Source organism: Enhydra lutris, unplaced genomic scaffold, assembly GCF_002288905.1.
Source record: "Enhydra lutris kenyoni isolate GAN:26980312 unplaced genomic scaffold, ASM228890v2 scaffoldscaffold1, whole genome shotgun sequence".
NCBI classification, from domain to species: Eukaryota; Metazoa; Chordata; class Mammalia; order Carnivora; family Mustelidae; genus Enhydra; species Enhydra lutris.
In genome coordinates this window covers 105,375,816-105,400,927 of record NW_019154085.1, presented here as the reverse complement: position 1 = coordinate 105,400,927, position 25,112 = coordinate 105,375,816, and the positions used below count along the sequence as shown (strand labels likewise).

General features: G+C 53.3%; 1 protein-coding gene across 1 annotated transcript in view; it reads left to right on the top strand.

Annotated features, from left to right (window-relative positions):
• Window positions 1–20,236, top strand: part of LOC111144130 (transcription factor CP2 like 1) — a 57,575-nt gene extending 37,339 nt beyond the window's left edge. The window contains exons 6-15 of the mRNA XM_022498289.1: window positions 166–318; window positions 3,533–3,643; window positions 6,294–6,385; window positions 8,091–8,139; window positions 8,232–8,325; window positions 10,297–10,387; window positions 11,407–11,510; window positions 14,607–14,749; window positions 18,454–18,505; window positions 19,428–20,236. Coding sequence (XP_022353997.1) covers window positions 166–318; window positions 3,533–3,643; window positions 6,294–6,385; window positions 8,091–8,139; window positions 8,232–8,325; window positions 10,297–10,387; window positions 11,407–11,510; window positions 14,607–14,749; window positions 18,454–18,505; window positions 19,428–19,474 — 936 coding nt within the window. The 3' untranslated portion in view covers window positions 19,475–20,236. The remainder of the gene's footprint in view (window positions 1–165; window positions 319–3,532; window positions 3,644–6,293; window positions 6,386–8,090; window positions 8,140–8,231; window positions 8,326–10,296; window positions 10,388–11,406; window positions 11,511–14,606; window positions 14,750–18,453; window positions 18,506–19,427) is intronic.
• The last annotated feature ends 4,876 nt before the right edge of the window (window positions 20,237–25,112 follow it).

Genomic DNA, 25,112 nt, shown 5'->3' with positions numbered 1-25,112 from the left:
GAGGCCATGGCCCTGATGGGAGCATGGGTGGGAGAGCAGGGAAGCTGAGGCAGGTGTGCACCTGAAGAGGCAGAATAGAAACCTCCATTTGGCGAGGGGCCCTGGAGGAGTCCAGGGCCTGGCCTCAGCCCTCTCCTTGCTCCTCGCCCGCATTTCCCCTTCTAGGTGCACTGTATCAGCACCGAGTTCACTCCCAGGAAGCACGGGGGCGAGAAGGGCGTGCCTTTCCGGGTGCAGATCGATACATTTAAGCAGAACGAGAATGGGGAGTACACAGAGCACTTGCACTCGGCCAGCTGCCAGATCAAGGTGTTCAAGGTAGGACAGCATTGCCCTTGGGGTCCCCGCCTGTGCTGGACACTGACCTTTGGGATTCCCCCTGGAGGCCCAGCAGGGAGCCCGGTGTCCCATGGGCCTGGGGCTTCCCGAACCCCCCAGGAGCACGAGCCGGCATATCCTGCACTGATGGGCCTGCCCCCCGTGGGTGTCCTGTTGCATGGGGCACCTTCTGTCCTCCGGCATCACTTGTGGCTGTGCCCAGCTCTGCTTTGTAAGACTGTCTGGAATTGAACGTTTTTAGGTTTTTGTTTTCTTCCCGAGCACTTTGTAGTTGACCATGGATTCTGTAGTTGCCCTTTAGAGTCGCCTTAAAAATCAGGTCAGGAGGCGGCGTGCGGGAGTCCCGGCCCCAGATGTTTTTATGGAGGGCCCGAAGCCGCATCTCCCTCTGCAGCAGCCTCCTGTTGGAACAGGAAACGTGTTTGCGGGGACCTCCTCTCTTTTCCTTCCCGGCCCACCCCCTGCACTTGCCTGTTAACTAACTACTCTTCATCTCATCTGTCTGGACCGTTGCTGCCTAAAGATGGGCAGTGGCCAGGGGAGATGGAGGGTCACAGCAGAGCCTGTGGCTTCTGCAGGGGTGAGGGAGGGGCGGGCTCCGGCTCAGTTAGTGATTCTGCCCCAGGTGGGAAGGCGCTGGTCATGGTGGGAGCATCTTTTGGGCCAGCGCGGTAGCTCCCTCAGAAACCGGCTTCAGGATGGTGACTCCTTGCAAGGCCACCGTAGTTGTTTTCCTGTTGTTGCTGGAACAAATGATGACAGGTTTCGTGGCTTCAGGCCACACACATGTATTACTCCTCAGGGCTGGAGGTCCACAGCCTCACAAGGTCTCACTGGGTTTAAGTCAGGGTGTGAGGAGGGTTGCACTCCTTTCCGGAGGCTCCCTCTCTTTCCCTTTGCCAGCTTCTAGAGGCTTCTGTGTTCCTCCGCCTGTGGCCCATCCACCTTTCCTCAGAGCTGGCAGGAGTGCTGGGCTCTTGTGGTCACGTCACTTCAGCCTCCTCTCCCCTGTCCCTCGCCCACTTTTCACGGGCCCTGTGATGACGTTGGACCCCCTGGGATGCCTAAGGATCATTTTCCTGTCCTGTCTCCCGCTGTTTGCTATCCTGATTCTACCTGCAGCCTTGTGAGGTGACAGCTTCAGGGTCCTGGGGGTGAGGACGTGGCCATCTTTGGGGAGCACTTCTCGACTAAGCCCGTCCATTGGTGCAGTGGGCGCCGCAGCCTCTGGTCTTTTTATGGCCCGCTCTGGGCTCTCGCGGTTCTGACTTGCTGTGGACGGCCCCATAGCTGCTGCCGGATGTCCTTGCCTGTCCCAGTCATACCTCTGTCCCTCCCTTGTACAGACCACATGTGTGGTCCTGCTAGTCGTCCTTGTCCTCTGGTCCAGTGGCATCCAGTGGGATTCCTGGGGTTCAGAGGCCGCACTGGGCATGAGAGATGGACTATGTCTGCCCCCCCGCGTCCCCATCCCCAGAGCGCCTAGGCCTTCCCATGGCCCCCTAGCAGCTCCCCTTTCTACACCTCGAGGCAGAAGCTCAGGGGTGAGGACTCTGCCCACCAGGCTCCTGGGCCACACACCACCTATCACTGAGGAATGGATCTGAAGCTGCCTTGTCTGAGTGGCCCAGGGAAGGCCTTGGCATCTCCTGCAGGGGCATGGAGGCCCCTGTCACTTGAAGCTGGCTTCTCAGAACGCCTGGGGAGGTATGGCTGCCCCACGTACCCAGCCCCATCACAGAAGCAGTGCCAGCAGGTGTGTGCAAGCGCCAGGTGGTCTTACCAGCTTGGCTGTCATTTCTCCACCCCCAGTCACCCTGTCACCTGTCATTGGGAAGCCTCCTGCTTTTTGGAGCCAGGTGCTGGGGCTCGGGGTAGGGGAGGAGTGTCAGGGCCTCTGATGGGACAGGAAGGACCCCTCCCTGACCAGCCAGCTCTCCACAGGCCTCACCGGGCCAAGTGCCGACCCCACACACGGGCTTGCCCCGTGGTTTCTGGACAGGGAGGACGAGCCTCCTGTTAGGGACAGGGGCCAGGACGGGGGTTGGTGGGGCAGATGATGGGGGTATAGGGACTGCAGGCCTGGTCTTTCTCAGAATACCAAATCTGTCATTGCTGTCCCCAGAGGACCCCCTGCAAACTGAGCTTTGTCTAATGTGGGTCTCACATCACCCTCAGGGCTGTGTCCTAAAATGCCCTTTAGCTGGAAACGAAAAGCTACGTGGCATGAGGAAGGTGCATTCTGGGATGATGGTTTTCACTGAGTGTGCCCTATGCCTGGTCTGTGGCATCCGCAGGCAGACTGCGCAGTTCTGGGCTCTGGGGCTGCTGGGAGTCAGTGTTGGGAGCCACCAAGCAGGCTGTGAGTGCCCTGGGAGTGGGGCTGCTAGGTCCATACAGGTGGTATATACCGGGACACGCTCTCTTGGATTTTCACCTGGTCAGCACTTGTTTCTGCTTCGCGTTTTTGGTTTTGTTTTGTTTTGTTTTGTTTTGTTTTTTGGTTTTTGAAGACTCTGACCAGCCAGGGCAGCATGTTCCTCTCCATTCTTACCAAGTCACTTGAGCCTCAGTTTTCTTACCTGTAAATGATGGAAATTGTAGTGCCTCTATAAGTTACTCACGTTTGCTGGGTGCCTAAGACAGGCTCTGTGAAGCTGGAGGGGGTATCCCATGTGAGGTGTGCCAGCAGCGACCTGCACGCTGGTGCTGGAAGTTTGAGGGATCAGGAGACCTTGACCATGCGTCCAGGATTTCCCAGCACACAGGTGCAGACTCCCACCAGTAGCCCTGACTTCTTCCATTTCCTTCACCCTCCACCGGTAACCCAAGGAATGCATTGCAGTTTGCTGTGCTCCCAAAGGTTTTGTCCATGGGCCAGTGGCCTCTGGTAGAGATTATTTACAAGCATTTCCCCCTGAGCAGCTGAGTGGCAGGACCCTGTGGCAGGCCGTGGGTGCCCTCGGGTGAGGAAGGGGAAGGGCTCCAGGAAGATGACTGAGTGCTTAACACCTGGGAGGTGTGGGAGGTGTTGTTCCATCCAGAGATCCTGCCTGGACTCCTGGCCCCTGGGCCCTGGGGAGAGGCAGGGAGCATGCAGGCCTTGGGGACTGTCACCAAGCCCTGGGTCTTTCTCTGAGAGCTGCCTCTGCCCACTCTGGACTAATGGGACCCCTGTGCTCTGCACTTGTAGCCAAAGGGAGCTGACAGGAAACAGAAGACCGACCGGGAAAAGATGGAGAAAAGAACGGCCGAGGAGAAGGAGAAGTACCAGCCATCCTACGAGACCACCATTCTCACAGAGGTGAGCTGGCCTGGTGTCGAGGTGCATGCCATCCCCCTGCCGCCCTGGGCCTTTTGCCTTTTGGTTTAGATTCTTGAAACTTGCCCACTGGGGAGTGAATGCCTCTTTTGACAGTGCCCATGAAATTGTATTAGGTTCCCAGGTTCAGAGCTGTGTTCACGCGATAAGCCCAGGGGGCCGGGACAGTGTTTCCGAAGTAACTTCCAGTTCTGGGCTCTTGGCAATTTCCGGAGTCAGGTGATTGTTGTTTTAATAGCCCAGAATCCAACAGAAGAGAGTGTGTATGCATCAGAAAATACCTTTCTCCAAATTGTCCTAGCCTCGAGCTTTCTCTCCCCAGGACAGCTGTCATCCCTGGGTCTTCACGTACGTGGCCCAGCTTCCTCTGCTGGTGAAGCCAGTGCAACCACGCCCGCTGTTTTTACACTGACAGTGTACATAGACACGTTGTTCTGTAACTTGCTTGCTTGGAGTCTGTTCCCCATCTGTTCATACAGAGCTTTCTGGTTCTTTATCCAGAGGCGTGGCTCCGTTGTGTGGATGATGGCCTGTTGGTGCACATTTGGTGCTTCCTGGGCTCCTGCTGTTGGTCAATAGGGGGCTGTGAGTGACCGCGGCGGTGTGAAGGTCTGCATATGGTAGAAGTCTCTGCAGGCTTCCGTTCTCAGCAGGCTCACTGGGTCAGGGGGTGTGAACTACTAGCTGTTCTGTAGTTGGGATGGATACTGGAATGCAGTGCCTTTCCCCCAGCTCAGACTCTCACGGCGTCCCTGTGTCCAGCATACTTCTGAGATGAACACTGTCACAGGCACTGCTTCCTCCTGTGACTTGTCACTGCTGGAGCCACCTTTTCCTGGGCTCTGTTTTTTCTTTAAAGAAGCAAAAAATGCAACCATTCCTCACTGCATTCTGCAGTCAGCCCAACTCGGGAGTGTTTGTTCATTGCCTAGTGCGACTGGCCCAGAAGGCTCCCCACAGATGCACAAGGCCCAGCACTGGCCGTGGTGGGGGTTACAGCTGTGGTTAAAGTGAGGCCCTGGGCACAGAGCAGCTAAGAGAACAGTGGCTGGTCCTGGGAGGTGTGTGTGTGTGCGAGCATGTGTAATAAGCCGTATGCAGAAGGGCGTTTGCAGCAAGGCAGAGTACGGAAGCTAACTTTGCGGCACAGACAGATCTGTAGTGGCGTTTCAGCAGGCTCAGAGTGACAGTGGCCAGAGAGCCGTGGTGCAGGGAGAGCCTGGCTTACTCACTCAGCAGCAGAAGAGTGCCAGGCCCCCCAGGGTGCCCTCCACACTCCCACCACCCTCTGCCTCCAGACACCTTTCCCTTCCAGGCTGAGCCTGAACCTCTCTGCTCCTGACTCTCCTCAGACATGCCCTCACTGGAGGAGAGCGCTGGGGGTGCTTCAGACCATGTCTGTCTAAGCCCTTGTCAGCACGCGGTGCTGCTGGTGAAAACCCCGGCCTGGCCCCCGCCCGTGACAGGTTGTCGACTCCTCCACTCCCGGGGTTAGCGCCACGGCATTCCAGTCCACACGCACAACGGAGTTAAATATTCACCGGCCTGTGGCTCGGTGGGTGATAGTAAATCTTCAGGAATGCTTCATATTGGCCCTTTCCAAGGAGGTGTCATCACAGGGAAGGGAAAAAAGTGAATACTTGGCCCACTGGCTTCCCCAACAGGCAAAACCTGTATGTCTTTGCTGTCTCTGTCTGGGTGACTCTCACGTATGTTCATTTTTGGCTTCTAGACAAAAGTACCTTGAGGTCAGGGATCACATCTTTCGTGTCTTCTGTGTCTCCCTTAGCTCCTAGCAGGACGCCTGACGTGTAACAGATGTAGAATGATGTCCAGAGGGGTTGGCCTGCTCTTGGAGGCGCTTATGTACCTTCTGCTCTCCAGGGCCTGTCGGTTGATTCTGTTTTCAAATAGTGCAGGTTTTAGTATTGAACTCCTATATATATTTTTTAAGGTTTATTTATTTACTTACTTACTTATTTTGGCAGGGGGGATTGGTGGTGGTGTGGGGAGGAAGAGAATAGTGGGAGGAGCAGAGGGAGAGGGACAAGCAGACTCCCTGCTAAGCATGGAGCCTGACTTACAACCCTGAGATGGTGACCTGAGCCAAAACCAAGAGTCTGGACACTTGACTGACTGAGCCCCCCAGGTGCCCCAGTACTGAACCTCATTGATGACTTTTGTTTAGAAGTTATCTGTGTCCATTGCTCCCTCTTCTGTGCATGGACACACATTTGTCTGTATCTGGAAAACCTGCCTCTGGGCAGCTGGCCTGTGTCATTAGCTCTCTTTTCTTGTGGACCCAGGGGATGGATGATGTTTCCCTTGGTGATTCGACCACTAGAAAGCTCACAGAGATGCATGCCTTGCTTTGCTTGCTCTGGGAATGACTGAACTTTAGGTCTCTTCTCTGCCGGGCTTGATTTCTTGGACATGGCCCTAGGAAACTCATACTCCGCTGCCTCATGTGGGGCCTGGGAGATTGTGGGAGAATGTTGAGGGATCCGTGGTGTCCTGTGCTGGCCTCGATGGATGCTGGTTTGGGAGAGAGAGGAGCTGGGATAGTACCTCTATAGCCGAGTTCCTCCTGTCACGGCCCGTGAGTCACTGCTGCCCTGTGCTCTTTCTGCAGTGCTCCCCGTGGCCGGACATGGCCTACCAGGTGAACAGTGCTCCATCTCCAAGCTACAACGGCTCTCCAAACAGCTTCGGCCTTGGTGAAGGGTATGTCCGCCCTCTCTCCCTTTGGGGCTCCTGGAGTGATGATGGATCTAGGCTCCTTTCTTGATCTTTCCTCTGTATCCACCGCGCCTGCCCCCCGCCCCGCCCCTGCCTTGGTATGCTGGCATCAGCATGCGCTTCAGGGCGGGACTTGGAATATTTGCACGGGTTTCTGTGCTTGGACACGCTTCTGTAAGCACTGTCTGCTGGGGTAGCAGCCCAGGACCCAGCCTCCCACCCCTTTCCCCCACCGTGGAAGCAGGTTGGCCTGTGGGTGCCCTCCGGGGCAGAATGCCTTCTCGACAGATGGAGCCTTAGGAGGTGGCCATTCTGGTGGCCCCGGAGGCTGCGAGGGGCCGTCCTCGTTCTTTCTGCGGTCCTTGTGCGCATTCTCCAGGCAGCACGGGTCAGCTCAGGATGTTCCCTGGCCCGGGCTTCAGGGCTTGTCCCACAGGAGTGGCCTCGCTCCTGCCCACCCGGCTCTGGAAGTGCACAGGCCACACTGCGTCTGAGGTGACAGTTGTGCAGGGGCTGGCGGGCATCAGTCGGACCTGTCCTAGGCTGTGGGGCGCAGGAAGCGCTCAGGGCACCACTGTGATGGCTGTGCACATCCTGATCCTGTTTCTGGGGGGACGGGACAGCAGGAGCAGGGAGACCCCAGGCAGGTTTAGCAGGTAGGTGTGGAACCTGTGGGCACCTCAGAGCCCGTGCTTGGCTTGCAGAAACCTTGACTAACGGGAGAGTGGGTGTGTCCGTGAACTTGATTTCACAAGGTCACAGGGGGCTTCCTTGAGAAGGGCAGGGGCACAAAGCCTAGGTGTCATGTTCAGATTCAGGTGGACCCAGTGTTAAATCCCCCACTCTGGGGTGAGTGGTGAGTTCTTAACCTTCCACAGCCTCACGTTCTCCACTAGCAGGGAGTGAGGATTGGTGCAGGGTTGGGGGACGGTGCGCCTCACGGACACTGCACAGAGAGCAGCTCTTGTCACCGACGACCCGTCTGAGGGTCATCCCAGCGAGGGCCTTTTCTTTAGTGTCACTGTGGTAAGGTGCACACAAAGTCACCCCAGCTTGTCAGTTTAAATCAGAGTGAGACACCTATGTCCCTCCACGTTGTGCCTTCTCCAGTCTCTGTCTGGGAGGGTCATTTATATTTAAAACTGTATCTTCCTCTTAACTTAAAAATGCAGGTGTTCAGGTATGTGCCTTCCCCATGAGTGAGCCCTGGCGGGAGAGCAGGTGCCTCCAGCCATGACTGTATTCTCCTCGTCAGTGGGTGCCAGACTGCGGCTCCCTATTCAGGGCAGGTCCCTCCCAGGAGCCCAAAGCCCTCTCTGCCTCTGCAGACAGGGGTTTGGCTGCTGCTGTCTGGGCACCCAAACGGTGCTTGGGGATCCTTGGGCAGCCTGCCTTCCCCTGGGGCCAAGGCTGGCGGGGGTGGGGAGTGGGAGACTCTGTAGACCCTGAGCTCGGGCTAGCGGGGTGCTCGTTGGCTGTGCTGTGTTGCCAGCCAGAACATCGTGTCCGCCCTGGAGGGCTGGTAGGGATTTTGAGGGATTGCGTGGGCGGTTCTGCCAACATGTCTCTGACCTGGGGAATTCTTGAGGCCCTGCTGCATTTGCAGTGAGGGCCATTCCATGAGGGGAGGGGGAGCGCTACACTGGGAGAGGGGGCTGTGCCCGCGACTGATCTCCAGTTCTCTTTGCAGGAACAGTTCCCCGACGCACCCGGTGGAGACCGTGCCGCTGGGCAATGATGTAAGTGTGTGCCGCTGAGCTCTCCGGCTTGTGTGTCCCTGGGCAGACCTGGCGTGCTCATGTCAAGGCCCCTCCTCTCTCTCTGCCTGCAGCACCTGCTTCCGTCAGCCTCCATCCAGGATGCCCAGCAGTGGCTCCACCGAAACAGGTTCTCACAGTTCTGCCGGCTCTTCGCCAGCTTCTCGGGTGCGCATCTCTGTGTTGTTGGTAGAACCCGTGGGGATCCTAGAAACACGTCACAAAGCCAGGTGGCTTCCCAGACTTGGCCGCACTGCCTGCCGGGCTGGGACCCGGTATGGCATGGGTCACTCACTCACTTGCTGACCCTGAGCCAAGTGCTAAAGGAGGAGGTCCTGTCTGTTGGGAGTTTCGAGTCGAGTGTGCGTTTCAGGGAGGACCATCTGGGTCCCCTAGGGTGGGTCCCAGTCTGCCTGGGAAGGGCCCCCTGCACCATGTGGGCTGGGGCACACTCGGCAAGCCTTCTGGCTCTTCCCCACCACCCCGCCGCCTGTGCGTCATGCTGTCTCTGGAGCCCTGACCCGGGAGATGACAGTGAAGCCGCAGGGAGGAGAGGAAGCTGCGGCTTCCTTCAGGCCCTCACCGGTGGGGTTGTCAGAGACAGACCCAGGGCCAGGGCTGTGGGGCATAACGGTAAGCAGAGCAGTGAACCCTGCTACCAAGTCGAGGCAGTCCAGAAGGACCGGGAGTAAAATATTGACCAGAACTAGGACGGTGGCTCCCATGCACATCTGTGACAGTGGAAGGAAAACTACTCACGGTCGTCTTTGAGCTCAGCTTTGCAGGGGCTTCCTTTGAGCTCCCAGGGAGCGTGTAGCTTTGAGTCTGCACAGGTGTGTGGACCCCATGTTTCAGTGCTGTGTGACCCTGTGGTGGTGGGCAGGCTCAGAGGAGGGGCCTGGCTCGTTTTGGGGAGGAGCAGGGAGGGATGCTGCCATTTTCGGGGTGCCAAAGAGAGACAGTGCCCTTGAGCAGAGGCTAGGCCCAGGGGAGGAAGGGAGCTAAGTGGGTACAGGGGACAGTGGAATGTCCAAGGAGGCGGAAAGTGCAAAGGCCACAAGGTGGGGGCCTGCCTGGTGAGGCCACAGAGCCTGGCACCCAGGTGAGTGGGGCCAAGTGGACTGGGAAAGGTGAGGTCAGAAAGGGACCGAGGGGCCTGGTAGAACAGTGGAGGATTTTGGCTTCTCCTTGTCATGTAGAGGGAGCCTTTGTGCTGACAGAATCATGCCTGAAACTGTCTCTGAACTGTGGCAGGAAAAAGGGGTTGGATGTTACTGCTCCTGTCCATGTGACTGCTGGCTGGTTTTCAGCGGAAGGTAATAGCATACTTGTCCCTTGGAGAGTCCTAAGGCACAAGGCTCTAGGCGACTTGTTGGGCTTTGAGGACGGGACTGCATCCACGGTAAGGATGTTCATAGACCTTTATTCATAATTACTCCCAGCTGGGAGCAACCCCGGTGCCCATCGGCAGAGAATGGACATGGGACTGTGGTGTACTCACGCGATGAAGAATACGTAATAATGGGCATGAATGAGCCTTTAAACAGAACTGGGAGGGAGGGAGCTGGACATAGGAAAAGTGCATCCTTGTCCATTCCCTTACATAAATTTCAAAGTTTCAGGCAAAGTTTTAGGAGATGAGGAGTCAGGATGGTGGTTCCCCAGCGGTGGGGGCGTGGCTGGCGCGGGTGCCAGTGGGAGGTGGGAACGTCTGCCTCTCGTTTGTGTGCCGGAGTGTGGCTGTACTGAGGTGGCCACAGGCAGGGAGCTGTGCACTTCTGCGCTTCGACGAGCATGGGTCCTCAGTGTCCTGTGCTGGGTTACGTGTGCTTGTGTTAGTGCGCTAAACAGTACGGAGGGAGGGACGGGCGGGCACAGCTGGCGAGGACCTGTCGGCTTTTGTAAATGCCCGTCTGTTCTGCTGAGCTGGAGAACACCACTCAGCTCTCGGGCTGTGATTTCCTGATGTTTAGCTTTTTGTTGTTTCTCTCTCTGTGGAACGTCCGGTGCCCGCGGAGCGTGAGGCTGACGCTTCCCTGTCCCCACTCTTCCCTGTCCGCAGTGCAGCGTCTGCAGGTGCCTGAGGATGGAAGCTTTCCTGTGTTTCCCACTAACAGGCAGCCCCATTTTCCTGCCTAGGTGCTGACTTGCTGAAGATGTCTCGGGAGGATTTGGTCCAGATCTGTGGGCCTGCAGATGGGATCAGACTCTTCAATGCCATCAAAGGCCGGTGGGTATCCGTTTCCAGCTGGATGCGGGGTATGGCAGGGAGCCTCATCTCAGCCTCTTGGATGCTGCCATGTGGGTCCTCTGGGGGGGACAGGGCTCTTCCTGGAGCAGGTGCAGGGAAGAGGCCCTGTGAGAGGGGATCAGGGCCATGGGGGGGGGGGGGGGGGGGGGCTGAGCCTGCCGCAGCTCACCCCTCCCTGCAGGTCCCTCCTGCTTCTCGGTTTGGCTGGAGCCTTGGTGTCTGGATCTGAGCCCCTCAGCCTTCCCCTCAGGTGCCCAGCTGGTTGCATCATCCCAGCTGCCTCCTTCCAGAAGGAGGGGTGGGACTCTGGTGCAGCTCTCTGTTCTCTGAGCAGACCAGAGAGCAGGGCTGGGTCTGCTGTGGTGGAAATGTTGGGCGCCATGCTGTTGAGTCCAGCAGCCCCGGCCACACGTGGCTGTGGGGTGCTTGGTCTCAGGCTAATGTCATTGACCGAGTGAATTTTAAATCTCATTTCCCTGTCACGCATGGATAGCACAGTTTTAGAGTGAGGGTGAGGGCCTGGGTGTGCATCTCAGATCTGCCTCTTCCGAGTTCTACGCTCACCAAAGCCCTGACCCCTGTGAGCCTCAGTTTCCTCCTCTGTAAGATGAGGGCTGTGATTCCAGTGCCCTATGTGTTTGAGATGAAATGAGGGAGGCACGTGAAGTTCTGGAAATGGTGCCTGGGGCAGGGTAAGCCAGAGAAAGTGTTTGCTCTTGTTAGTGCCCTGAAAAACACTTTGTGTCTTGAGACGGGTGTTCTGGGCAGAGAGCCCTCATGGCAGCTTACAGGACCTGGAAGTGTTGGCCATCCTGCTGCCTCTAGGCAAGCCTGCCTGACGCCGTGGAGGCCCATACAAAGGCCTTCTGCATCTGGCGGCCTCCTTTCTTCTCCCTGAATCCTTCCATCTGCCAGTTCCACCCTGTGTTCTGGAACATTTCTGGAATGTTCCCCCCCCCCCACCAGTACCTGCTGTTTATTTCCCCTCTTCCTGCCAGGAATGTGAGGCCAAAGATGACCATTTACGTCTGTCAGGAGCTGGAGCAGAGCCGAGCGCCACTGCAGCAGAAGCGGGATGGTGGTGGGGACAGCAGTCTTTGTGGTGAGTTGTGGGGGGCCTGCCTCCACCCTGCCAGCCTGGGGCTGGTTTCTGGTGGCCGGGTCACAGGAAGACTCAGCAGCAGTGTGAGTCGTCTTGCCGAGAATGTGTCCACTGAGCCACCTCACTCAGTGTTCTCGAAGCATGAGTTCTTGGTAAACTCCCTCCTGGGATTAAAACGTTGCAGGTGGAAGCCCTCTCCCAGAACAGCTGGTCTAGCCCAATTGCTACCTGGAGAGCAGGCTCAGAGAGGGGACGCGCCCCACCCATACTTAGCCGCTCCTGGGAGAGTTGGGAATCAGGCCTTCGGGCTTCCAGGCTGGTGATGAGTGACTGCTCGATGGCCTGATTCCCAGAGCACTTCCTCCTGTGGTGACCCCCCAGCCGGACCAGTCTTTCCCGTTTGGTTTGGTGGCTTAGCTCGGGGTGCCTCAGGGGCATGTGACTTTTTTGGGTTGGCAGTTTGGTGAGAGGACAGAGGCTTTGAGGTCGGCTGAGTGTGGGCCCCAGGGCTGGCCATGCCGCGTATTGGCTGTGTGGCTTTGGGCAAGGTACCAGGGTCCGTGCACCTGCTTCCGCACGTACAGAATACAGATAGCGACACTACCCCCAGAGATGGGAGGTTTTGGTGAGACAAGGCATGTATAGCGAAGCGCCTTGCTTCTGAGCGTCTCTGCGTTCTGCGGGTCTGGCCAGCTGTCGGTCTCAAGCCGCAGAGTCCATGCTCTTCTGTGCATGTCTGCAGAGAATGGGGGAGCACTGGTGGAGTAGGAAGGCTCCCCAAGTCCATCTAAAGGGCTTCCTTCCTGTGTGCTCGCTTACTCGCATCTCCTCATAGGCACTGTTGGGAATATTTCCCGGGGAGGGGGGGACACTTAGGCACAGGGTGGGTCACTGTACCCCAGGTGACAGCGTTGTGTGTAGCAGAGCCAGGACCCAAACATTGGGACCCTGGAAACTGGCTTCTGCGCCCTGCGTCTGGCCCCTGGACATTTCTGAACGATGGCTAGGTCCTCCCGCAGCTTCTCAGCTGTTTGCCCATGAGGGATAGATCCTGAGCCTTGGGGGCAGAAGGGGCAGCCTGGCGCTCCAGCACAATTCGTGATTCATGCTCGCAGAGGCCCTGAGTGCTGGTGCTGCCCCGGCACAGACCCTGGGGCCCCAGGACCTGCGGATTGTTCCAGGGCTGGCTTCTCCAGTGGCTGAGTTGGGTTGTGAGCCTGGGATGGCCTAGTCTAGAGCCTCGTATCCCAGAGTACTGCTGGCACGGCCCCGGAGGAGAGGTGGCTCGGGAGGAGTCCAGAGGAGTGTCCCATGGACCCTTCGGCCACCCCAAGCCCTCCTGACAGTGCAGCAGAAGCCCACTGGAGTCTGTCACAGAAGGGTGTCCTAGAGAGGGGCCCTGGCCTCCTCACCTGCTGTCCACACTGGGGGCTGGGGCGTGGCCACACGCTCTGCACCGGATCTGATGGCCGCTCAGCCCGTCTGAAAGCCTGGGACGGCCAGTCTGATGTGTGGCTGGAAGGCCGTGGCCTCGGAGCATGCGTGCGTGTGTGTGTGCACGTGTGCGTGTGTGTGCGCACGTGTGTGCACATGCGCACGTGCATGCATGCTTTTGAAACACAGGGTTTTCTGAAGCCAGGCGTTCCTCAGTTGAGGTAGGAGTTTGGGAACCTTTAGTCCAGTTATGCTTTGCCTTTGAGGACCTTGAGGCCCCCGAGTGTGGAGGCTCCTGCCCCGGGGCCCCCGCAGAGCTGCCTCCTCCCTGGCTGGCTTGGATTTCCCGTAAGGAAGCATTTCCAGCCTCCAGGTCGGTGTTAGCTTCCAGCAGGGCGGTGATGCTCCCAGGGCCTCTCTTCCCCTTGTGGCCACAATGCTGGGGTGGAGTGGCATTTGTGCTGTGGAGAAGGGCAAGGATGAGACCCCTTGTGATGTCAGGTTGCAGTTATCCCTTGCGGAGAGAGGGGAACCCTCTTAATGCTGCTCATGGGAATGCAAGCTGGTGCAGCCACTCTGGAAAACAGCATGGAGTTCCTCAAAAAGTTAAAAAATAGAGCTACCCTACGACCTGGCAATTGTCCTAAGAGGTACTTACCCAAAGGATATAAAACTACAGATCTGAAGGATATGTGCACCCCAGTGTTCAGAGCAGCAATGTCCACAGTAGCCCAACTGTGGAAAGAGCCCAGGTGTCCATTGGCAGACGAATGGATAAAGATGTGGTTACACACAAACACACACACAGGAATATTATTCAGTCATCAAAAAAAAATGAAATCTTCATTTACAATGACATGGATGGAACTAGAGGATATTATACCAAGCGAAATAAATCAATCAGAGAAAGACAATTACATGATTTTACTGGTGGAATTTAAGAAACAAAACAGAGGAGCATAGAGGAAGGGAGGGAAAAATAAAACAAGGTGAAAGCGGAGAGGGAGACAAACCATAAGAGGCTCTTAACTCTAGGACACAAACTGAGGGTTACAGAAGGGGGTGAGGTGGTGGGTAGCTGCATGACGGGCATTAAGGAGAGCATGTGATGTAATGAGCACTGGTATTACATTAAGACCGATAAATCGCTAAACTCTACCTCTGAAACTGATAATACACTATATGTTAATTGATTTTAAATCCCACTTTTTGCCTCCTGGAGCCATCCAGTGACCCCTCTAAGCCATGGGAAGAAAGGAAAGGGGATGCATGATTTCTTCTCATTCCTGCAAGGGTGTGCGTCTGGTCACAAGTCAGAATCACTAGCAGCTTGTTAGAAATACAGAGTTCTGCCAGCCGATCTCCCTCCAGCCTCTGTCCCGCCATGGGCATCATTGGGTATCAGGTGGATGCAGGAATTCTCCATTTTATGTAAGATCCCCCCAGAGGGACTAGTACAGGAATGCAGAACCATAGCCTGTCTGCCTTCCCCCTGCTGCTGGGCTCTCGAGAGCCTTGGTGCCTGTTAAAGCCAGGTCCCATGGAATGGGTCTGGGCATGAGCATCCTTACAACTGAATGACTCTCTTGGGGGCTGGGGGGTAGGCAAGCTCCTTAGAAAGCAGGGTATGTTCTATAGAAGGCCCTGTCCCTTGCCCTCTAGTGTACCATGCCATCTTCTTGGAAGAGCTGACTACCTTGGAGCTGGTTGAGAAGATCGCCAACCTGTACAGCATCTCCCCCCAGCATATCCACCGAGTCTACCGGCAGGGCCCCACGGGCATCCACGTGGTGGTGAGCAATGAGGTGAGCGCTGCCAACATCCCCACTATGGCCTTGGGGCTGTAGGGAGGCATCGCAGACAGGCGCCAGAAATGCTCCCTCTGGGGTTGGGGAATGACTTCTGCCTGTTTTTTCTGCATGCTACATGCCCTTGGCTGCCCCTGGAGTGCAGGGGGGAGAGTTCTGAGGCTCTGAATAAGCTGTCTGGTACCCACTCTGCCTCCCATCCTCAGCCGCGTGCCTTGCAGGAACCGTGGCACAAACCTGCCTTCACAATGCTTACGGTCAGGACTCTAAGAAGTCAGGGCGGCTGGAGGAGGAGGAGGTCCCAGGGATGGGGGTATGGACTGTGGGCTGGATGATGGAGAGGAGGCAGGTCACATGGGAGCACAGAGCCTTCCTCTGCTGACTGGCAAAGATGCCATGGCCTTCCTGGGTCTCCCTGGGCTGCAAAGACGTGTGGGGCACAAGCAGCTGCTGGCAGAGGGCACAGAGTGATCTGATCCCACTCATGGCTGAGGAGGATTTGCATCTGCATTTAGGCATTCCTGATGCCTTATTTAAGCTTGTTCTATCCTGGACCCCTCCTCTTGATGATAATAGGAGTGCCAGCATTTATCTGCTGTTCACTGTCCTAAGTGCATGTGTAGCCACTCATTTAATTCTGGCAGCCTCCCTATGAATTGGGTGAAATCCCATTTCACAGAAAGGAGACTGAGACACAGAGAGGCTGAGTAAATCGCCCCAGGTCACATAGCCGATAAAGGGTGGAGCTAGGATGGGAATCCTGGTGTCCAGCTGCAGAGCCCAGCCTTGTAGCCAGATGGCTAGCCCACCTTCCTGGAAATGTTTACTTAGCCCCTTTAAGCCTCCATTTCCACATCTGTAAAACGGGGATAATTATACCCACTGAGCAGGTTGTGGTAAGGATAACATGAGAAAACCATGTCAGGCACTGGGAGACACCGGTTAAGCTTGTGGTGATGGTGGTAATAGACGATGCTGGGCACTTTGAACTTTTGGGAGCAGTGATGGAGAAATCCTTAAATGTGACAGTATACAAACTGTAAGGCTTGTAATAGTCCGTGTAGTTGATATATTGTCATTATTGGTGATAATCCTGTCTCCACTTGTCGTTACAGTTACCTGAGCCCCTTAAATGGGAGTGTCCCCCATTTCATGGGAGTTGAGTCCTGGAGGCTGGCAAACTGGTGGTGGTTTCCTTCCTCTTGAATTAAAAAGCAATTCATGGGTTGCCTGGCTGGCTCAGTTGGGGGAGCATGAGACTCTTGATCTCAGGGTTGTGAGTTCGAGCCCCATGGGTGCAGAGATTACTTAAAAATAAATCTTTAAAAAAAGAAGTGATTCACAGTTTAGTGTCAATCAAGAAATTTAAATAGCGGAGGGCAAACGCGAAAGGTACGGCTTTTCCCTACTCTTTCCCTAGAGGAGTTCGTACTGGCTTGCTTGGATGCAAATCTGCCGGATAATGTTTTGAGAAGGCATCTGTCGGGGGCCTGAGCATTGTTCAGGCGTGGATTCCTGAGCCAGCTGTACATTTATCTCGCACTTGCTTGTTTGGTTCCTGGGTCAGAATTCTTCCCTGTCATTCCATTTAAATTTCAGGCAGCTGTTTCCCTACCCCCACTTCACAGTCAGAATGAAGCCCAGAGTTCCTGACCTGAGCACTTCCTTGAGAATAGCCCGGGAGGTTCAGACACCTGAGCAGTGGGCTGCCGTGGGGGCACAGGAATGAGTTTCTTTGGTGAAGACAAAAGTCAAGAATGTGCGGAACCCTTGCCATGTCACGGGTCCCCGCGGGAAGTCCCTTCCCCGGCTCGCCCCTGCCCTCCCGAGTGGGCAGTGAAGCAAGTGAAGCAGAGAACAGAACCACAGTGCTGACCTCGCTAAGTAGGCGATTCTTATTCCCCGAAGTCTCCTTGCCTCTTAACCCTGAATCAATTGGAAACCTTTGGTTCTTAATTGCCCAGAGTGCTGGAGGCAGCCCGGCCAGCTGCGGAGCCGGCCCCTGAGGTGCAAGGGCACTTAATTAAACAAGGGAGTTACTGATTAAGCCTGTGTGGGATGTGTGTAGAGCCTTGCATGCCCAAGTAGCTGGGCTGCCAAGAGCCCCAGAGGGCGCAGGCCGGCAGCATAGAATAAATGCACTGCACGCGCCATTAGGCCCCGCAGGGAGGGGCAGGGGTCCACAGGTGGGTGGACTTGCAGGATTTGGGGCAGTAATCCAGAGGAGGCAATGACATATGGGTGGCATTTTTTAATTCGAAAAGGAGTTTGCTGCGTGTTAGTTAGTGGGTATGTTTAAGTTTTTGTTGTTTATTTTTTAAGTATTCTTTCCATTTATATTGTGAAGTACAGCACATGTGTGCAAGGAGTATGTGGGACTTGCTTTTACAGTTTAAGGAAGAAGTGCCCAGTATTGACACTCGGGTTGATTCAAGATTCTGTTAGAAGCCTCTCTGAGGGCTGATTTCCTCTTCCACACCTCCTCTCCATCTGCTGGTCTGAATTCTGTACTAATCATCCCCATTTCCTCAGTGTCTTGCTTAATTTTGCCTGGTTTAAAACTTCATGTAGGTGAATAATAGCATGTTTTTCTGTGACTTTCTTCCATTTCACTTAAAATTTTTGAGATTGATGTGTTTAGGTGCTGCTGGAGGCCCCTGGCCCACTGGATGGCATAGCGTGATGAGGTCACAAAATAACTGATTGACATGGGGGTGGTTTCCAGTTACCGCTTTTTTTCTTTTTTTTTTTTTTTAAGTTTTTATGTCAGTAATGCCTGCACCTCACTTGGGTCTCCAACTCAACCCCAAGATCAAGAGTCGCATGCTCTTTGGGCTGAGCCAGCCGGGCGCCCCTCCCGTTTCATTCTTAATAGCCAGTGCTGCTGTCAACGTTCTTAGGTGGTTCTAGAGAAACCCCTGGAGAAACCATATGCAGGGGTTTCTCTGGAACCCTGGCCGGGAGGAGTAGCATACCAGATCATGTGGAAGCTTTGTAAAGTGGTTGTAGAGACATTCCACCAGCAGTGGGAACCAGTTCTAATGTTCTGTATCCTGGTTTTCTTCTTTCGCATGGGAGCAATCCCATTTTACAGATGGGCTCAGAGACCAGAAGGGGAAAGATTGACTCGTTCAAGGTCACCTGGTAGTTAATCAAAATGAGAACTGTAGGGGCAGCTGAATAATCATTCCCTTCCTGCCACTTTGTAGACACAAGGAGTGGTGTTATGTTGGTATTGGTCCTCATAGGACTCTGATACTAATTACCAAGTTGTTTGTGTGTGTTTGTGTGTGTGTGTGTGTGTTTAAGCACTTTAGTTTTCTCTTTGTTGCTGTTAACACACATATATGCTCCTGTAATGTGTCCATATAGGGATTGGAGGTCTCAGTAAGTACGAAAAAGGGAAACGAAAGCGCACAAACATGTAGTCCTGTACTACGATGTTAATGTTTTGGTTCCTTGCCTGGCTCCTTTCTATCCTTTATGTACAGTTTCTGTTACTTACGATGGTGATCATTTCACACATTTATCTTGTTTCGTGTTTCCTTAGTGAATGTTAAATGGAACCATTTCCCTGCATTTGTGCAAACATGGTGATTGTCATTTCTGCCTGCTGCGGTGGCTGGGCTCTTGTGTCGCTGTGGCTTTTCACATTATGAACTCATGGTTAAAGGGACATGGTCTTTCTTTTTGCCTTTCAGATGGTGCAGAATTTCCAAGATGAGTCTTGTTTTATCCTCAGTACCTTAAAAGGTAAAGACCCCCCCCCACCCCTTTTTCTTGTTTATTTTATGTAAGTGGGGCCTGCCTGCACAGTGGGTCCCTCGAGAGCCATCTGGCAACATCCTCTGGGGAAAAGGAACACATACTTGCTCTGAAAGCCTGCCCTGTTGATGTGAGAACTTCTGAGATTGGCTCCAAAGTCAGTTCTGAAAGGGAAATCTGGCCAGGCAGTGTGTGCTCTATAAACTCAGTGCCTGAGTAGAAGTAAGGTGCGTTTGAGTTTTTCCACAGTGGGGGTCTCCAGGAGGAGCAAGTGTGGAATACAGCAGCTGAGCCTGCAGGCCTAGTGGGTCAGGGATTTGGGGCAGTGGAAGAGCATGAAGGTTCCCCTGAGGAAGGGGTCTGAGAAGGAACTCTTGTGCCAGGAGAAAGGGGGGACTAGCTGTGACCTAGTCTAGGTCTGGGTGAGGGTATATCACCATATATGGTGATAATAGGGTTGGGTGGGGCAGGTAAAAATGTAGGGAGTATATCAGAATGAAAGCCCCACAACAGGGTCATAGACCCTGAACAGTGACAGGGCCAGCCCTCTCTCCCCTATTCTCTTAGATCTAGCCAGCAGCCACCTTCAGAGAGCTGGGGGCCAGAATACCCTGAGAACCACAGTTTGTCCGAAGTCTTCTTGAATATGGAGCCTTTAGTTCTTGGGCCTAGAGTGATGGTAGAAAGGCCCATTGGCAGAAAGAAACTCAATAAGGCAGAAGGCATGTGAAGGCATGTGTTTAAAAACCTGTTTTTGTTAGCACACTTCACTCCATGCAATTACATTTGGAGCCAATATCCATGGCAGGGCTTCTGCTGGTACCCCAGTACCATGCCCTCCCTGCCTGATTCCCCAAGGTCATGGCATCATGCCTTTCACCTGAAAAATGCCCCGTGTTTCTCTTCGCAGCCGAGAGCAATGATGGCTACCACATCATCCTGAAATGTGGCCTCTGAGCAGAAGTAGCATGTATAAAGGAGAGCCTCCCACCCCCAGCCCTGTGGATTCCCTCGGATGTAGAGATTGCACCACTATAAGCTGTGGCCTCTCCTGGCAAGCTGTGACCAGGAGGGACTTGGCCCAGTCTGTGAAAACCACGGACCAGTAACCAGCAGAAACCCGGGGGTGCGGTCTCTGGCATGCAGAAAGCCAGGGGCTCCTCTCTCCCTTCCTCTTGGCCTCCAGCTTTTGAATGGTTCTTTGTTCTTTGCCTGCTGTTCTAAAGAGGCACATAGCGGGGACATCTTCTCTGAAACCCTGCTAGTTCTTTGGGTATCTTGGTGCCACTGTATACTTCTGCCACTCCCCTGCCTCCAGGGAAGGCCCTGGCTCACCCCTAACCTTCTCCTTGACAAGGACTGCTGAATGGATGTAGGTGGTTTGAGTCCATTCTGTCTTCCTGTTGGTCTCCCTCCTCAGAGACCCTGGTGAGCATCGTCTCTCTGATTCTTGGATGGATTGATGGGAATGGGATTTATTCTGTGCCTTCTGCTTCTCTCACCTTGACTCTTGTTTCTAAGGACCTGCCGCCACAGTGCCCAGAGATGGGTTTTCCAGTCTCTGCATTTGCCATGTATACAGCATAGTCCATGTGTAGGACCCACCATCAGACCTGGGTCTACACCATTGGGAGGGAGGGAGAGAAAAAACTGTTCCCAGGTACATTGTCACAAGTATAAAAGGGATGAGACAAGATGATTTTTTTTTCTTTTTCTTTTTTTTTGCCCTTGAGCTTCTTTTATATAATTTTTTTCCCTCAGCAATCTTGGGTAAAAGGAGGACTAGGAAATGAGCGTCCCACCATGTGATCAGATGACCTTGACAGTCATGATAGCAGGCCTTGGGAGGACTTAACCAGGTCCCATTTAGAGAAGACCTTGGTTAACTACTGCCAAATTTGCCAATTTTCCCGGGGACTTTGTCTCTTGTCTGGGGGCCCCCCATTTAAATGTTCATCTTTCCATGTGTAGAGGGGATTGTTCAGGCATTTTGCCTGCATGGGGAAGGTTGGATCACCTCTCTTAGTGGCTTAATTATGGGGAAATTTAAGTAACTCAGTTACTAATTGAGTAAACTCATGAACTAGTCTTCATCTTGCCTCTGTTTCTGGGACCTAGTCATCTCTGCCTTTTGCTAACTTAAGTTTATCTTCCAAAGCACTGGGAAGCCCTGTGACCAGCCACACAGGATTATACAACTTGTAAAGTGGAGCTTTTGGGGAATACAGTGTTAGGGTCAAAGATGATCAGAACTGCATAGACCTTGTTTTACAGAGGAGGATACTGAAGCCTAAAGGGGCAAAGCCACCTGACTGATACCATGTAGTGATAGGGCAGTGGTAGAAATTTATCATATAAACCAAGACACTTGAGATGGTGGAAGGGGCTCTCTGGTCATGGTTATGTTAGGACAGTAGGTGAGTTCCTCCAGAGTACAGCAGGCTCCTGGTTCCTCTTCTGTTTAGGGGGAGGATGGGGCAGCAGGTAACAGATTTATTGAGATACAGTTCATAGACCATACAGTGTTCCCGTGTATAGTATACAGCTCAGTGGTTTTAAGTGAATCCACAGAATCAGCACATTCAATTTGACATGATTTTCCTTGCCCCCCAAAGAAACCCTATTCCCTTTAGCGATCACCCTCCCTCTCCAGCGGCTCCCCCTCAACTTCCTTGGATCTAGGCAACCGTGAATCTCCTTTCATAGATTTACCTATTCTGGGCCTATCATGTATATGGAATCACACTGGCCTTTTGTGGCTGGCTTTTTTTTTTTTTTAAACTAGTTTAATGTTTTCTAGGGTCTTCCATGTTGAGCATGTATCCATACTTCAGTCCTTTTTAGAGCTGTACTATTCCGTTCTATGGCTGTACCTACCATATTTTGTGTATCCTCTCACCAGTTGATTGATCTTTGAGTTGTTCTACTCTCTGGCTGTTATGAACAGTGCTGCTATGAACATAGTTGTACAAGTTTTTACATACACATAGGTTTTCATTTCTCTGGAGTATATACCTAGGAGAGGAATTTCTGAGCCGTATAGAACTCTGTGTTTAACTTTTAGGAAACAGCCAGGCTGTTTCCACATTCCCAGCAGCAGCTCAGGAGGGCTCTAGTTTCCCCACATCCTTGCTGGTGGTTGCTAATTACCTGCCTTCTTGATGAGAGGATTCTAGTGGGTGTGAAGTAGGGTCTCTCTGTGGTTTTTGATCTGCATTTTTCCCTGATGGCTAATGATGTTGAGCCTCTCTGCATGTGCTTATTGGCCATTCGCATGTCTTCTTTGGTATCTGTTTAGATGCTGTGTGGGTCATCTGTCTTTTTTTTATTGCTGAGTTGCACGAGTTCTTTGTATAGTTAGATGGAGGTCCTTTATCAGATACACGGACTGTAACTCCATTCTGGAGATTGCCTTCACTTTCTTAAGATGTCCTTTGGAGCACAAATTTTTTAATTTCGATGATGCCTAAGATGTGTGTTTTTTGTTGCTTGAGTCTTTCGTGTCATATCTGAAAAACCACTGTGTAATCCAAGGTCAAGATTTATGCTTATGTTTCCTTTGAAGATTTTTTACAGTTTCAGCTCTCAGTGGCCTTTAATTCATTTTAGATTACCTTTTGTATATGGTATGAGGTAGAGGTCCAGCATTGTTCTCTTGTGTGCAGATGCCCAGTTCCCTCATCAGTTGCTGACCCTTGCTAAAGGCCCTTGATTCTTGACTGGGTCTTTTCTTCTGGGACGTGGGGCTGTCACTGGGAACTGTGTGTTTTTGTTTTTGTTCCCCCTCCTCCTTTTTTAAAATCCTCCCATGCCCCCCATTTTTATGACCATCTCTGTTTTTTCTCCTACTTAAGCTTCTCAGCAGTACTGGGTCGTATCATGCTCTCCTATTCTGCAGGATTTCTTGGTACATGTTCTGACTCTGCACAGTCATCCTAGTCAGGACCAGTCATTTCCTTTCTGGTGGAAACTCAGTCACAAGGAAATGGAATCCTTTGCCCAAGGTCACACAGAATCGGGACTGGACCTTTGGTGTCCATTGCCAGTTTTCCAGGGCATCTGTGAGTCACTAGACCTAAGTCATGCCACTCCCAGGCCAAGTGAGGACAGCCTCAATTTTAATTGTAAAAATGTGATAGGGTATGAGGGTATAATTAAGACCTGTTATAAATTTTCTGTTAGTGGAGTCTTCATTTTCTGGAACCCCCACTGGTATCTGTTTTTCTGTTTGTGTGTTTTAATCTTTTTTTTTTTTTTTAAATATTTTTAAGTAATCTCTACACCCAACATGGGGCTTGAACTCAAACCCTAAAACCAAGAGTTGCAAACTCTACTGACTGAGCCAGCCAAATGTCCCTTTTGCGTTTCCCTAATGGTTCTAGATAAAATTTTGCAGCTTACAGAGAGGTAGAAAATAAATACACATCATAATTTGGTACAGAAATGTTTTAGCTGCTTCATTTCAGCAACTTGTCCTCCTTATACAGGAGTCAGATGAGCTAGAGTTTGTTTTTTTCATTTAAAAGTACAGAAAAGCCAGAGCACTTCCCACTCCTGTCCACTGTCTTTCCTCTGAGGTCTGAGGCCAGAGTCGGGGGCTGTGGGGATGGGGCAGCCTGCCCAGAATTGTAGCCTCCATCCCACGGGTTCTAGGCTGTGGCTTCTGCTGTGGCTCCTTTTCTAGCAGCCATTTTTAAAGGTGTGATCTTAGAGAAAGATCTCCCCATGAGCTCAGGCCACCATCTTGTGAAACAAGCCTCGAGCTGAATTCCTTGTTTTCAGGACCCATTTCTTTTTCTGTCTGCAAGGTTGTGATAAACCTTACCATGTCTGCCAGGTTGCACCTTTACAATGAAGACACAGAGGCTTTTGAATGGAGGGACAATAGGGTTTGCTGGGGGAAGGGATGGATGGAAAGAACAGGGTGGAGTAGGGAGTTTCAAGTCAGGGCTTAGGGTCGGAAGCAAAGGTTAGCCAGCTGCCCCTCTGACCTCTTGCCCAGGCAGCCTCGGGCCCCTTGGGAAGAGCTATTAACCTAGAGGGCACTTCCCTGGGAGCAGACTGGAGCTGGCTGAGCTGTGGGTCACAAGTTTCCGAGTCCAGAGTGGCTTTGGGGCCTGGCCTGAGTAACTTAAGCTCGAAAATCATTAACGAGCTGATGAGAAACATGGAAAACCTCTCTTGCTGTTGCTGGTGGAGCCGAGAGAGCCAGGCCGCAGGCTCTCCGGGGGAGGAGCCAAGGATGAGGGGTGGGGGTGACGGCCATGGCCATGCCCGAGGGTGCAGGAGCCAGGGCCCCCAGACCCTTGCTTGGCCAGAGCGTCTGCCTCTGTCGAGTCATGGCTGGCTTGGTCAGGAGGTGAGCTTGAGGGGTGGTCGAGCTTTCCCACTTTTCCCTCCATGAAGTCCTAGGGTAGGCATGTGTCGCATTGGTGCGTGTGTCCCTGTTGTCCGTAGCTACGCTGATATCCCTGCTTGGGTTGCTGTGCGCCTGAGGTCTAGTGGCTGGTCTGGGTCTTCCAGAAGCCTGTCTTGCTCACAGCTGGGTGGCTGCCCTATCAGCGCCCTGAGAAGGGCCGCCAGCTGTTCCTTGGTGACTGAGCCCAGACTCTGTGCTGGTCAGGTCCGCGTATGCATTACTGATGCGTGTGTGTGCACATGCACCCCTGTCCTCGCTCCTGTATCTGGCCGGCCTGAGCACAGCCCTGAAAAGTCTGAGCTCAGTGGATGTGGTGACTCGTGCTCTGAGATGTCGTGTGACACTCGTTCAGGCTCTGTGGATGAAACTAACTGGTCAGGGACAAAATTGCCCTGGTTAGTGGGGTGGGGGAGGTGCACACCCTAGGCCCACCTCTTCTGGGGAGGGGAGCAGTGCTGGTAGCTGACATCTGACAAGGACCCCAGAACCGGGGCTCATGGAGTTGGTCTTCATGCCACTGCCTCATGTGCTGTTTCTCCCCTCGATTTCCTTGCTCTATGTGTAATACCGTCAGGCAGGGAGCTAGCAGGGAGCCAAAAGCCTTTTAACCATGAGAAGTTTCAAACCTTCATCAAGGAGAGAACAATATAACTAACTCCAGTATCCCATCACCCGGCTCCCACCATGACCAACGTAACACCTGTTCTCGTAGGGGTCAGGGGACTGCGGGCCATATCCTGCTCACTGCCAGCTTGTGTGACGTCTCTGAACCCAAGTGAACTGTTAATCCGGCATCCCCTGTCCCAATTCCATTCTTCTCATTAGTAGACCTGTATTACAAAGGAAAGTATTCAGTTATTATATCTTGAATTCCATCAACAAAAAGTCATGGAAATTCCGTTTTCTCTTCTGACATAATACTGATTTGCCTCTCGGTCCTCAATGCTGAAAATAGCTAGTAGCCAGGCCTTTCCAGAAAATCTTGGCCAACCACTGAGGTCAAGCAAGGGGTCACCTTCTTGCTGGGGCAGTCTGGTCCTTATGGGCCCCCCTCTTCTCCACTCCAGGTGACAGAGTGCTGTATCCAGCCTTCGGTTGGTAACAACACCAGTGCTAACAGCCATGGCAGATGCTGGCTGGCCTCCCCTGGGTCAGGCTTGGAGCTCAGCGCTTCTG